Below are 16,018 nucleotides of genomic sequence, written 5' to 3'. Positions count from 1 at the left end.
CTCTTAATTATCTCTGAACCTGTTCCAGTTTGTCTGAATTAAAATGTGATGCCCAGAACTATATGTGCTATACATGTTTCAAAGTGATTGTGCATTCCAAAGTACATTAGAATCTGCAGGGACATGAACACAGCACATCTTTAAAGGAACAACATAATTAATGTGACTCATTAAAACAGTAGCAAGCATGAAAAGATGTGGCATATTTAAAGAGGTCCTGCATACTATGTGTTCAGTGTGTGTTCCTAAGCACTTATTGTCAATAGTTTTTGAACTATGCATAGCCATACCATGCAAGAAAGAATAGTGGAACAATTACTTCTCATGATTTAAAAACTTTATACTTGTATTGATGCAGCCTAAAATTACATTTACCTTTTTAGCAGTGTGTCACATAGTTGACTCATATTCAGTTTGTGATCAACTATAGTCCCATGATCCTTTTCATACACACTATTGCTAAGCCAAATATCCTCTATTTTGTATATATAATTTCAGTTTCCCAAGTGAAGAATTACACATTTTTCTCTGTTAAATTCCATTCTTTTTCACCCCACCTCTAAAATATAAAAATCAACACATCAAAGTTATTTCTTTCTTCTAGAGTATCAGTACTCAGATTGACAAGGATTCCTTCCACCTCTTTGTCTAATTCACTAAGGGTACCAGGCCCATGACTGAACCTTAGCATATCCTACATGTTGCCTCATTACAGTTTCTTTGGTTGATGAGCATTCTTTAAGTTGTGAATTTATGTTATAATGATGCCATCCAACCCATTCTTAGCTTGGAATATCATGCTGTACTTTGTCAGATTATTTGCTGAAGTCAAGGTATATTATGTTCATAACATTTCTAAAATCTAAGGAAGATATCCAATCAAAAACGAAATAAGTTTAATCTGGTAAGACTTGTTCTTGCCAAATACATGCTGACTTCTAATAGCCATTGCAGTGTTTGTGAAGTGCTTTTAGATTGTTCACACATTTTGAGCATATTTGAAGCTTTTTTTCCTTGTTTTGTTCTCAATATCCTTCGCTAGCCTCACTTCATTTCTGACACCATCTGTATAATATAGGGTATCAATATGTATTCTTGCTTAATGAGTTGCCCCTCATGTGTGTCCTTTTTTATTTGTGTAAGCTTTTTGTGTAACCATATTGGCTTCTTCAGCTCTGTTCTATTTCCTTCACTGGTATTCTTTGAGATTATACTTTTAGTACATTATTTTGCGGTGACACCACCATATATTGAATTTCTTCTCCAGTTAGTTTCCTTTATAATTGCTCTGACTTCATTGCAGTGCAGTTGCTTGGAGCCTAAGGATACATGTGTGGACTACATGTTTAGTTTTTCTTAAAATCAGGATATTGCTTAAAATCAGCAATATTGCTAAGTTCCTTCTATTTGTCTACTAAACCTTCCCTGTTGGTTAGGATCATGTCAAAATTAGCTTTAAGACAGGTCAGTAATTTCCTGGAAAGACCTTGCCTGTCAAAATGTGTCTCCCAAAATTCATCAGGTTAATTAAATTCTTTGTAACTTCATGCCTTTTTGAAAAATCTGTGATTTGCTTTTGGAAAACGTCATCAACTTATTCGTCTTGATTGAGGGGTTGGTAATAGATACCATGTACTTTTATTACTTTTATTTATTTTAATCCAGATGCTTTCAACAACAACATATAGTTTAGTTCCTCCTCCCTTTCTATTACTCTGCTTTTTGGGGGGAAAAGTTGTACACTTCAGTTGCAGTACAGGTAATCTCCAGTTTAAGAATGAGTTCCATTCCCAAGGTCTGTCCTTAAGTCAAATTTGTATGTAAGCCAGAACAGTATTATTGTATAATACTGTATAAGTAGTATTGTGTAATGAACTCGAATCATTATATCATGTGTATTTAACTCAAATTTTGCTACAGTAGGCTTCATTCTTAACTATGGGTTGTCTGTAACCCAGGCATTCTTAACCTGGGGATTATCTGTATTCCAGTCATAAGAATAATTCTACCAGGTCTCCCTTGTATCTGTTAAAATTGTTGTCTGCTTTCTTGTACTAAGACATCTTGTATTCTGAGCAATATTATATATACAATGAAGACCATTACTTTTTTGAATCAATATTTTTTCTTAATTTGAGGAGATTTAATAGGCTTCAGTACAGCTACTCTCATTTTCTCCTACAGTGCAAAAGACTTACTTGAAATTCTTCAAAGTTTTTGTCTCCAGACCCCACAGGATTCAATATAATTTCCTCCTGACCTAGCTTGCCATATTTCATCCAAACACAGGCTTCCTAGTCTTTGTGAGATGTAATCCATCTCACACCAACTATATTTTATCCAGAAAGCACAGACCATGATTCCAGAAACAAAATACTTAACATGTGACACCATTTCCATAGCCAGTACACCTTCAGTATTTTTCTTTCCATTGCCAGTCTTCCATGGATCACAAAACACCTGATCCAAAGTTTTTGGCTTTTCTTCCTAGAACTTCAAAGTCCAGGGTGTATTGTAGCTGTTCATAATATCATTTGTGGACACATGCACATATTGTGGACGCATGGACAATCAGGAAGTTAGAAACTGTCAGTGAACCTGATAAGTATTGGAAGTTTGGTAAACCCTCAGTTTACCAAACTTCAGGTGCAAATCCATCCACCACTTTATGCATGTGTAACCTCATTTTACACATGTGTAAAATTGCATTCACCATTTAACAGCCATTGGAATCTAATGTACACCCCTTCCCCCTTTTAGTCTGTTAAATCAAGAGTTTAATTGTTCTGTCACATCCCATATACACATAGTCCTCACTTAACGACCCTAACTGGGACTGGAATTTCCATCACTAAGTGATGCGGTCATTAGGTGAATCATCACGTGACTGCACCACTTAGCAATGGCAGTTTTGGTAGTCTCAGTTTGAATCATTAGACCAGGACTGTGCCATAGTTAGGCCAGGACCTCATGCCTCTCCTGCCCTGCCTCACTAACCTCTGCTTCAACTCCACCCACCCACCTATCTCCCCACCATCTCTACCCTTTTGGCCACCCTGCATTCTCCTGGCCATACTACCCTTAGCTGACCTTTGCCTTCTTCAGGAAGAAGGCCTCACGCGACTGACAGCCATAACTTCAAGGACTGGGAATAAGTACCATTAGTTCAGCGCTGTCGTAATTTCAAATGGTTGCTGAACAAATGGTCATTAAGCGAGGACTACCTGTGTGTACTCTTGGCAAAATAGCACATTTCATGATGAGTAGGTCTAGTAAGGACATGTTTGTTTCTGTTCCTCATAGTACTGTAATGAGCTGTAGTTGTCACTACTATGACCCTTCTCTTTGTCCTATTTCAGGGAGCAGTTACATCTTCTTTGCTTTTCAAGGCTCTGAACTCTTATTTCCTGTTCAGTAAAATCTCCTGTTAATCTTTTGTGCCTGCTTCTTTTTCAGATCCCTGGAAATTGTTGCTTAATACCAGTAGCACTGAATATCTTCTGAATTGCTTGCTTCTGATAGTTACTCCCTTTCATTGAACTTGCTTCCTGTTTTATTCTCTTAATTGTTTCTTATGAGCTGAAGTATAACCAGTATCCTTCAAATGTCTACCAAAGAATGATGAATTTAGTGCATAAAGAAAACTACTAAGTAAGTGATCTCCATTTCTTAATGGGCAAGGAGAACAACAGCAAGAAGATAAATTCTGATAACCATAACACCCTTTTCTTTTTAGATAAAATTATTGCAATACAATTTCCTCTCCTGGGAATCTGCGTATATAAATAAAATTAAGTGTTTGTAATTTTGTTCACATGTAAGTGAAGTTTGATTAATCTAAAGAGTTCATTCAGCTCACACAAAGGAAAGATTTAATTTTAAATGTTGCAACTAAGTGTTTTACAGTTAAAGGCACCAGGCTAGAAACCAGGAGAATGTGAGTTCTAGTCCCACCATAGATAGAAGCCAGTTGTTCTCTCTCAGCCCTAGGAAGAAAACAGTGGCAGATCACTGCTGAAAGAATTGCTTAAAAAACTGCAAAGACTTATCCAGGCAGTTGGTAGAAGTCAAGACTGACTCAAAGCCATAAAAAAAAAAACTTTCATGAAATCACAAGGAAACCATCTAATACATTTGAATCAAATGATGTTCTTAGTTGAATATAGCAGCAGTTGCCAACTGCCTTCCAGTTTGCTATTTATTTATACAGACGGGCCAAAAACTAGGTGGCACCCGCACAAGTGTCATGAGCACCATTTTGGAGACCTCAGCATATGGTATAAGTAACTTATAATGTGCTTATGTTTTATATAATATTAAAAACCGCATAACTTTTAATTATTGTTATGATGTTGGTTGGTTGCACAGTCAGCCAGATGTTTAGAATGGATTTGGCGTTTTATCCACCAGTTGAGGACCTGGTGATAACCTGTTTGATGGTGTTAAAGATATTGTCACAGGTTGTAAACTGTTCCAAGTAAAGCTGCCTTTTGCAATTGACTGATGGTGATTTTGTCAATGCCAGTGGTCTTCAAGTGGTGCTCCAGATGTTTTGGGATTGCACCTAAGGTGCCTGTAACTATTGGTATTATCTTTGCTTTTTTTTGCCATAGCCCTTCTATTTGCAGATCTTTATATTCTGTGATTTTCTCCAGTTCTTTCTCTTCTATTCTACTGTCTCCAGGTATTATAGTGTCCACTATCCAGACTTTTTTGTCTTTCTTATCAACAGTTGTTAAGTCTGGGGTGTTGTGTGGCAGGTGCTTGTCTGTTTGAATTCTAAGTCCCAGAGGACTTTAGCTTCTTCATTTTCTATTACTTTGTCTGTTTTGTGATCCCACCTGTTTTTGCTTGCAGGCAAATAGTATTTCTTGCAGATATTCCATTGCACCATTGTTGCTACTTTGTCATGCCGTTGTTTGTAATCAATCTGTGCAATCTTCTTGCACTAATGAATAACATGGAGATGATATTCTCCTGGATATAAACCTGTAACACAAAAGGGTTATGACCTGTCTGGCTTGAGCAAGATCGAGCTGATCTTCCATTTTGGTGGTGCACTGTTTGGCTTTTTTTCTTGTCTGTTAATTTTGCATCCAATGTGTTCAGTTATAACTGCAGCCATGCTGTATATCAGTTGGTTTGTTTCTTACAGTGAGCTGATGCTTATATTTGATATTACAGTATTGGCATAGTTTAATACTTGTGCCAGGTTTTTCTTTGTAACAAGCTTCAATGCAGGCAACCTTATTCTGTTGTTTTTGTGCTGTTCTAGATGCTCAGTTATTCTTTGTTTCAATTCCTCTTGTTTTTAGTTAGAGGGCTTTGTTCTTTCTGAGGAGAAGGATCTACTTGTCTGAGCTACTTCTGGCAAGGCTTTGATTTCTTTGCCCTGGGTAGACCTTTGCAGTTCTTCCAATTCTACTTCTGTGAATACTTTAATTCAGTCGATGTTGATCTGCTAGCCTTTGTTCTGTTATTTCTGATTCTGGATGTTGTTCTTTCCAGAACTGGTACATTCTTTTCAGATATCCTTTTCTTGTTGGACTTAATTTGTAATAGCAAATCATTATTTCTGTGTTTTCAGTCTTTGTATATTTGTGATGGGTAAACAACTTTTCTTCCAGTAGTCCTGCAGCTGCTAGCCCTGGTTGCTCAGCCAACAGTCCTGAGTCCTGTAGCCCACTTGTCACCAGATGTCCAGGAACTAGAATACCTAGCGCGGTCCTTTTTGACCCAGGCGACAACCAATCCGGTATGGGTTTCTGTAAATTACGTCTCACTATATTGTTTATAGGAGAGAGGCTCTTCTTTTGGCTCCTCTGATGAGACCTGTCCAGTATGGTTGAGCCTCTGGCATAGCTCTCATCCTCCTTGGAGCACGCAAGCCCCACAACCACATCAAGGTAATGCCTCACAGGGGGAAAATCATCATCATCATCGTTTTCGTCATCATCATCATCATCATCATCATCCATTTGGCCTAACATTTGCAATAATATTTATGTTAGTTATAGAAATTACTGAACAAGTTCATTAAAATTAAACAGAAATTTGGATATCTAGTATTAAAAAGCCTTTCTAGTTTTTAAATAGCTGTACCAAACAAGATTGCTTTAGGTTGCCAAACAGAATTGCTCAAACATTATCCCTTACAAGAGCACAGCATCATTTTTAGAATAAAGTGTTTTTGCACTTCTGGATATAAGAGATCAGTTTTCACACACTCAAGTGGTAACAAATCAAAGTTGATTTGTGAACCTTCTGGAAGTGTTATCCAGAGGAACTTGCATGAGGTTTAACATCCATTAGACTGTGGGAAAGAAGGGAAAAACTAATCACTGCAGGTGTAAGAAGGCTCTACAGTTCATACTGACAAAAAGCAACTTAGTGTTTCAACTAGTTCAACCTAGTAAGCATTAAAATTCATGCCTAGCCATGCTGTGTTGAGTATTTGGGTAGCTTCTGCTGAGTTTGAGCCAAGGAGCCTGACAGGTGTTTATGAGGCAGTAGAGAAAGAAAACTTCCTGTTGTACAAATGTAAATCTGCTTAAGTCTACATGACATTGAATAAAACCTAAGTTCCATCATCCATCTACATAATGATACATTTTGTTCCTAGACAGAATTTCTTCAGCACAAGTGCAGGTTTGTAATTTTGTGTACTGTGTAACAAGACTATAGTATTTTGGATTTCTCACCTCTCCTTGCTGAACTTAGATCTTTGACATGGAAGGAAAATTGGCTTTTCAGCTGTAAATTGGATGCCAGGTTTGGGATGGAGATTTCAGTGATTTCCTTGAACGTGAAAATCAAATGTAACCATTACTATAATACTGAGAGAAGAAGAACAGTTTGATGAAATACCTAGAGAATCTAAAAGCTACTGAGTGAGCTAGCTACTGTTATATATAAAATTCTTGATGGTGTTGCCATTATTCAAATTCTGACTTCTGGTACTAGCAAATTGTTTAATAAAGATACCCATTAAGAAATATCCATTAAGAATTAATTAAGAAATTTATCTTGCTTAGATATGATGTGAAACTATTGCTTAGCAATAGTATGTCTACACAAATAAGGCTGGCTTGGGGATTTTGGGAGCTGCAGCCCTAACATATATGCAGGATTGCCAGGTTGGTGAACGCTGCCATAGAATGTGCACCCATATTAGGAAGTTGGAAAGACTTCCTGTGTGCAAGCAAGAGCTATTCAACTTCCTCTCAGAGATATCCAGTCCTTTTTTTGAGACAGACAAGGAATTTGTCACAGAAGGGATTATATATATTTTTGTGTCATCATAGCATAATTTTCACTTGCTTTCCCCATGCAGCCATACAGAGGCATGTATATGTGTTACTACATGGTCTACAGGTCCACAGATACCACAGAATACCTGTCTGCATTGATAACAGTGATACTGTAGGGTCACCTATTATTGTGAAATAACTTTTCATCTAATCATCTGTGACTGGCTTTTGAATTGGGGAAGTTTTTTCATTACATGTCTACTCATAAAACGTCTCCTTACCTTGGGTCTGAGAAATCACAGATTCTTTCAATTTTCCATGAACTTAAAGGATATAATACTCTTGCATTATTTGTTAGGCATAGTAAGGCAACAGTGTGGCCCATGTGAATTGCTTTGCCTCTTCTGAAGTTCCAAAAGAATCTATGTATACCATTGAGAGCCTCATCATACTATTGATCAAGCAGCTATACTAATAGAGAAGTGGAACATTTCAGAAAGATTTGGGCCAGTATGAGTTGGTTTTCCACACCCAGTAATGTAGTTGTCTATAGTAGTGGTTATTTATGGAACTTAGCATGGCTTCGAAGATTTTTTTTCCTCCTTGAGAAGCAGGAGCTGAATTCAGATGGATGATGTGCTACTGAAGTCCTTCTGGGTTTGGTTATTTATATAATAAATAAATATTTCTTTATTTATTTCTCATATTTCTAAAGCTATCAAACTTCACATTGACTCTGGATAGTATACCAATTGATAATCAAAGAAATAAAACAATATCAGACAACAGAAAAGGAAGATGGTCAATCTGATGGAACAGATATATAAGAACCCCTCACAAAAGGAACCTACATTGTGCCCTAGCCCTAACCCAAAACCTGGGGAAAGAGCCAGGTTTTCAAAGAGAGCAGAGTTGGGACCATTCAAATCCCTGGGGGAAATGGTGTGATAGAAAAGCCATGCTTCCTGGGTTCTGTTAGAATGACATTGTTTAATGGATGGGATCCAGAACATGTCAACATTATCCAATTTTGCAGAAACAATGGAAGAGAGACAGCCCTTCAAATAACTAGGCTATGGAAGGCTTTGTAGGTGATAAATTGCACCTCACCTTGATCTCATCAAGGTTGGCTAGGAGTTGAGATATACAACTGAGTATCAGTATGTCCTGATGTATGACCTCACCCAGCAGCTTCATGTAGATGTTAAACAGAATAAGTGGGAGTATCAAGCCCTATGGTACCACACAAGTCAGGGCCCTTGGATCTCTCCTCACTGTCAACATTGACTAGAACTGGTCACAGATAAAGGAGATGAACCACTGTAATGCCATTACATGCCCCCTGCCCATTCCCAATCCCCAGTCTTGAAGGATGCTACAGTCAATGGTATCAAAGGCCTTTGAGAGATCAAGAGATCCACCACCCATCCTGGCCAAATCAGAAATTGTCAAGAAGTATGATCAATGCCATCTCAGTGCTATGAGGCCAGCTTGAAACTTGACTGAATAGGTTCCTGATAATCTATTTCGTCCAGGACCCTTTGAAGCTGCAACCTCACCACCTTCTCAATAATCTTTCCTAGAAAGTAGAGGTTGGTGTAAATGGAATGTGAGAATGACCTTGGAAGATGGGGGAAGAGATGCTGCCTAGGGAACAATCAGATAAAAGGATGTCAGCCCTCCCAGGTAAACCAGATAGGAAACACGACAAGATGAACTAATTCCACTTTATTGTAAGACTACGTTAATAGAATCTTGCAAGTCTGAAAGTAGAAGTCTCCCACCATCCCTTTTTACCACCTGATCAGTTAGGGTGGATCCTTTCTGAGTTTCTTTCTCAGCCTGTTACTCAGTTGCAGGCTTCTCCCCCTTTTATATGACCACTCCCAAGGCAACATCTCTTCCGCCATCTTCCAAGGTCATTTCCACATTCCATTACAGTTGGAGACTGGATGAAAGTTGTCCAGGACTGTTGGGTTGAGCAATGGTTTATTGAGAAAAGGTCACACCACTGTCTCCTTCAAGGCAAGCAGAACTATCTTGTCCTTCAGGGAGGAAGTCACCACTGCATGGACCCATCATATGTTACATTCTGGGAGACCTTCACCAACCAGGAGGGATATGGCTCTAATAAACAGATGGCCAGGTTAGCAGACCCAAGGATTCCATCCACTTCCTCAGGAGTTACAGGATCAAACATTTCCCAGATAACCAACCAAAGCTGTGCTTCAGTCACTTTATCTGGACCTTCCCAGTCAGAGTCCAACCCCTGTAGATTGGAGTAGTTTTATCCATCAGATGCTAAGATCATTCTTCACAGTAGGCCTATAGATGTTCTTGTAACCCATCTTTCCCTATCAGGGAATGGGTCATGTGCAAGAGGGCCACTGGCCAGCTATCTGCAAATGCAATACAGGTACTGCTCAACTTATGACCATTCAGTGACCATTCAAAGTTATGATAGTGCTGAATGAATGGTACTTATGACCAGTCCTCCAAGTTCTGGCTGTTGCAACATCTCTGTGGTCACATGATTGCGATTCAGGCACATGGCAACCAGCTCGCACTTATGAAGGTTGCAGGTCCTGTGGCCAAATGATCACTATTTGCGATCTTCCCTGCTGGCTTCCCACAAGCAAAGCCAATGGGGAAGCCAGCAAGGAAGGTCGCAGGTCACTCCCATAAGTTGCTCCCGCTCCTGTCACTTTTTCTCCCAAAGAACCCTGCTATGGAGTACGAGATCCTGGAGATCTCATACTCTGTAGCACATACTGGCCCACAGCACGTCCGGCCACACTTGTGCCAGGCTGTAGCACCCTCCTGCTTGGCCATGTTCATGCCAGACCACAGCACCCCCCCGCCAGCACCACACCACAGCACCCACCCCCTGCCTGCTTGTGCCATACTGCAATACCCACCTGCATGCCTGCCTACACTCTGTAGCGCTCCCCCCTACCTGGCTGCATTTGCGCCATGCTGCAGCACCCACCCCCTCGCCCACCTGCACTCTGTAGCACTCACCTGCCCATCAGCCTGCTTGCAAGCTGCCTAAGGAAAGGCTTGTTGTGACTGGGACTTGCAATTTCCTGCTGGCTTCCCCACTGACTGCTTGTTGGAAGCCAGCAGAGTTGCAAGTCGAGTCTGAAAGTACAAATCTCCCGCCATCTCTTTTACAGCCTGATAAGTTAGGGAGGTTCCTTTCTGAGTTTCTTTCTCTTTCCATTATGCAGCTGCTGGCTGTGCCCCCTCTTATCTAATCGTTTCCTGGGCAGCATCTCTTCCCCCCGTCTCCCAAGGTCATTCCCACATACCATTATACCATTCCCCCATCCTAGGGTCATGGCTAGTGGACATATCCCAGAGAGGGGGACACCTCCCCTGGACCCATCCAAGTCTTAAGTATACATACCACATTGCCTGCCTCATCCACAGTCAAATTGTGGATGAGGGTGTTCTTATTAAACACCAACCTGATATTTAGCAGCAACAGCCAGAGACCAGGACTGCTGAGGATCCTGTGGCATACTACCAAGGATGAATGTTGAGGGCCAGAAATCAGGATCAGTCTCATCTGTAAACATGATCTTCCTCATGGCTGGCCTACCCTCAGATTCCTGTCATATTGTCCTCTGCCCATTACCACTCTGATGTTATTGCCTGTCCTTACCCACCATCTCAACCTCTCCCCAAATCCCACCCTCCTGCATGGATGATATACACAGAAATTTGTGAGACCCACTATGAACTCTTTTCTTTTAGTAACATAAAAGGATGTCATGTGCTCCAAGTGCACCTTATTAAGTTTTCATGCGGTATACTGTACTCTGAAGAAGGCTGCTTCATCCTAAGTCACTGCTTTGTACCATGTTGAAATAGTGATATCTAATATCTGAAAAGTATCAGTGTTTCAGTATAAATGTGTTCTTTTCAGAAAAAGTACCCAGTGTGTTGTACTTCTATACAACTTGTGATCCATTTTATTTGTTGTTATTAATAATATTTATTAGTTTGTTATTGGTTTCTTTGTTTGAATCCTCAATATTTCTTTATATCCTATATATTTAATCATGTTTATATATTTATATATGTAATAAAGTGTAAGTGTGAAGTTTTCATCCTGAATTACCCACCTTCCTTAATAAAGAACTTGACTAGATTATGGCCCATTGGAAAAAAAGATTTCAGAACCTGGTTTTTGCTTCCTATTTTTAAACAATATACAAATAACAAACCAAGAGAGTGACCTGGATAATTTTCCTATATTGGAGTTACAAAAGAGGCTTGTTAAAGTTTTGAAGAATTTTGTGAGAAAGGGACAATGAAAAAATGAAAAGAAATCAAGTTCTGCAACATTATTTGAAGGAACTAAAGATTGTTAGAAGTAAAAGGAAGGAATATAAATTTGGTTTATTTGATCAAGATTAAGAGAGGTATGTTGTTATCTCTGGTAACCCTTTAATGGACTTTTGCTGACATCAGGATTGACATGACGAGGCTTTATGGATTTGTTTATAGATAAGAGATGGGATATGGGAAGAAGAGATCATTTGCTGTATTTTAAGAGAAGGTGATAAGTTATTAAAATTGTTTATACTTGTGATGAAGAGAGAAGTCACTTCTTTATATATTTCTTTTCTTTACTATATTCTTGGGATACCTTAGAGTTCCATAGAACAGGGTTTGAAAAATCCTTGAGTAGAGTGTCCGTGCTGCACTTTAAGTGATTTTCCATTCCACCATAGAAGAAAATCAACAGACCTATAACATGTAACTTCCTAATATGAAGAGTAGTTGTGAATTTCCTAACATTTATAAGGGATTAAATTGAGTAATCATGCCCTCTGAACCATTATTTCACACACTGGCCTTTTGGAAGCTAGTACAGAGCTGCTCCCGAGGGCTTTTGGGAATGAATAGTCATCATCATGCCCATTGTAATATGGTGTATTTGTGTTTTATCTTGGTTTTAGTTTTTTAGAGTGTTTCATGTTTTTGTGATGTAAACCACTGGGTGTCATTTTCTCTACTTGGTGGTTTACAAATACAGTAAGCATACAAATACATTTCATTTGTTTACTTCATAAGTTAGTTACTTTTTTCTTCCTTTCCAGACCATGCGAAGACATAGAAATGAAGTGACAATTGAACTTAGAAAAGTGAGTATATAATAAAGTCTGCACTAGATGCATTTTCATGTAATGTTAAACCATTATTATATTAACTGTAGAAATGTCTCACAGATAGTATTGTTTTGTTTTTCCTAATCATGGGTTGTTTTCCCCTTAGCTAAAAGTTCACATTGCATTTAATATTGGCAGAGCCTTAGCAGATCATTTGAGGTTACTGGAGAAATAGGGCAAGGAAATTCCTTCATATTTTTTCTCCCAGTGGTGCTGAGAACACTGTAATTAAGACCCAAGGAAAATAAACTGTTTCTTGAGGAGTCACTATTGGTACATTTAACTGCAGCATTTCTTTATATGATTGTGTTGCTGCTTATCCTAATTCTGTTGTTTTCCCCCTTTCCATGAGCATTTTGCTTCCATGCCTTAGTGGTATCCATAAAGTTACTAAATGGGATCAATTCCCAAATTTTACAACAGCAGTCAGCGATTGTTCAGCCCACACATGGAGTTTCCTTTTTTCATCCTTTCTTTTTATACCATTGACATTTCTGCTAGGGAACTGTGAAAATTAGGTTCCTATGGCTTATTACTTTTCACTAACTGTTTTCAAAGCATTGATTCTGAAACATGTTGCTTCTCTGAAAACATTTATCATCTTCTGAAGTAATAATTAATAAAAAATAGCTGTGACATTTGAACTACTAACTTGACATGATGGCATAGATGAAGTGCAGATAGAAACATTTGATTAAACTTCTGCAAATAATTTAATGTCAAGAGTGGAAAAGAATGAGGAGTATATGAATAATCTGATGATCAATTGATAGCATTCAGTGAAATTTGTATGAACACAAAATAAATGAAGAAGGGAGCAGAACTATGAGAAAGCAACCATCTGTAAGTAGAAGGTGTAGCTAACAGAATCAGAAAAGCTTATGGCCTAGAATGGCTTTGCTTCCCAACGTATAACAACTTCTGAATGCATGTTCAGTAGCAGTGGAGACAATATGCTTGGTCACTTTCACTTGGACCTGTATTGTTCTCCAGATCCAACTTGGAAGCTTTGAGAAAACTTTGTGCCTGGACTTACAGATCTGAAGCTATATCTGTATCTTCCAACCCAGTAAAGCAATGCATGAATCTTACTTTGTACAATGCTCCTTTCTCTATGCCAGAGGTGCACAATCGTTTTCCTTTTAAACAGTTGGTAATTTTGGTGGAAGCACCGGGATGGAGGGGAGGGGCTCCTTTCCCTAGGTAAGTAGAGGGCAAGAAAAGGAGCTGAGGGAGAATGGGAAAATCAGACTCAGCAGATTTGCCAATTAGTCTCTACTAACAACCAATAAGAAGAAAAGGAACCATATATTAGTTGAGTAAAAGGTTAATGGGATAGGCTGAGAGCAGCTACAGTTGTGCTACTTATCTCCTTCATAACACCAGAATTGGAAGGATGAGAAGGAACATGCTCAAGGCAACTGCCATTGTGCTTCTTTATCTCCTTTGTGGCACTGAGATCAGATAGAGGAAGTAGAAGAAAGAGTGCAGAACTACTTTTTCTATGCATTGTTAAAATTTGAGATGGGAGAATTACACAAAATACTAGAGTAGCATTTGGTTTAATTATGTATATATACAGTCTTATGTTTCCACTTCAGCATTTTCAAGAGTTATTTTCTTGCCATTACCTACTACTACTTGGTTTCTGATTTCAAAGTGTACAAATCTGTACAAACTTACTTAGAACTAAACACTGTTGGACTCACAGATACTTATTTCTGAGTAGATGTGTTTAGACTTTTGTACAGACACAGTGAATAACACATGAAGTAGCCAAGTGCTGTTTTAAGTAGCAGCAGTTGCTTATATTCTGTATATTAAAAATATAAATGTGTTAAAATGTATTTAGAATTAAATAGATCAGAAGAATAAAACATTCCGAGTACAAACTGTTCAGACTCAAAACAGGTTGTTGTAACCTCACTAAAAACATTCTAATCCTAACTAGAAGGATTTTGATCAAGGTTGGAGCACTTCTGGTAAAGTTAGAAGAGTGCTGAAACCATTCTGGTGAAGCTTGAAACTGTCTGTTGGAACTAGGGGCTGTTCAGACCAAAAATAATTTGCATAACTCTACAATAAACGCATACTTAATTTAGAAATGCTCCTATTTGCACGTTGATTTAAATCTATTATAATCCTTCCATTACTGTTTATGAATGTCTAAAGAAGACCTTGTTTTAACTGAATTTTTATTATCAGCAAATGAAGATCCTTTATTAGCAAATCTGCTAATAAAGATAAACCTTTGGGTACTTTAGCTTGTCAGCAAGGGATAAAAAAGAGGAATAAATAAGAACTTTACTTCTGAACACTTTGCAGTAGAGTGAAAACTTTTACCTTCTGCCTTTAACTTGTCTCTTATAGTGACCCCCCCCCTAAAATCTGCCTTTTTATTTTGGTTTGTCCACATATGCTTTATGATCTGCAACTCATTTCATCCAATATATTGCTTGAATTAGTTTTGATTGCATTAATTTAGGACTTGATCATGGTTTTCTTTTCAATTATAGTTTTTAATTAATATGACACAATCTTCTGAGTTTTGCTCTCTCAAATCAGTGCTCCTAATTGAGTACTGAATTGTATTAAATTTAGAAACATCCCAGACTATCTACATTTTTCACCCCTGCTTATATGTGAGTACATGTAGGTAATATCTCAAGCATCTGCTAATATATGTTCTCCTCCACAATATTTGTCAAAAACTATGCTGCAAACTAGTGCTTGCTAAAGCAGCCATGAAGGCTTTGGAAAAGATATTCAGATGTAGGTATGTTCTATACTGTACCTAAAAAGATCAGAAAGTGAAAGCAGTGGTATTCCATGTGACACTATCGAAGCAAAAGTTGGACTTTGAAGAAGCAGGATAGGAAGAGTATTGACACTTTTGAACTTTTGTGTTGGAGAAGACACTTGAGAATATTGTGGATGGTCAAGAAAACCAACAAATGAATCATCGAACAAATCAACCCAGATTTCTCACTCAAGGCACAAATGACCAGGCTCAAATTATGGCTCAAATTATCCTACTTTAGACACATTATGCAAAGACCTAGCTTTCTGGAGAAGACTCTAATGTTGGGAAAGGTGGAAGGAAAGAGAAGAAGAGGACAACCAGCAGTAAGATGGATGGACTCATTTACAGTGGCAATGGGCACACCGTTGAAAGACCTGAAGGACCAAGTTATGGACAGATTGTCATGGAGAAAATCTTATCTATGTGGTTGCTAAGAATTGAAACCACCTTGATGGCACACAATCAATCAATCAGTCAATCCACAATATTAATTTATATATTTAACAGTATTTATGTGGGTAACTTTTTCAGTATATATAAATATATAATCCTTTGTATTTAAAAGATTTATCAGTTACAGAACTTTGCATGAGTAGTATTAATTCATGTAAAGCATATTTAAAATTTACTTTGAAGGATTAATAAACATTGAAAAGTATTGAATCTCACTATTTTCATTCTTTTCAGAACAAAAGAGATGAACATCTTTTGAAAAAAAGAAATGTGCCCCAAGAAGAAAGTTTAGAAGATTCAGATGTTGATGCTGACTTCAAAGCAGTAAGTTA

The 16,018-nt window shown here is 38.1% G+C and overlaps 1 protein-coding gene across 1 annotated transcript in view; it reads left to right on the top strand.

Annotated features, from left to right (window-relative positions):
* The window catches only part of KPNA3 (karyopherin subunit alpha 3), a 48,608-nt gene that overhangs the window by 10,118 nt on the left and 22,472 nt on the right, over positions 1-16,018 (top strand). Inside the window, exons 2-3 of the mRNA XM_007433663.3 lie at positions 12,362-12,406; positions 15,921-16,010. Of these exons, the coding sequence (XP_007433725.3) occupies positions 12,362-12,406; positions 15,921-16,010 (135 nt within the window). The remainder of the gene's footprint in view (positions 1-12,361; positions 12,407-15,920; positions 16,011-16,018) is intronic.

The sequence above is a fragment of the Python bivittatus genome, unplaced genomic scaffold (assembly GCF_059951505.1).
Source record: "Python bivittatus isolate LINGU-HERP-01145 unplaced genomic scaffold, Pbiv_v1 ctg000020_np1212, whole genome shotgun sequence".
NCBI lineage: Eukaryota > Metazoa > Chordata > Lepidosauria > Squamata > Pythonidae > Python > Python bivittatus.
The sequence above is the reverse complement of the archived record's forward strand: the minus strand, read 5'-3'. Positions and strand labels throughout refer to the sequence as shown.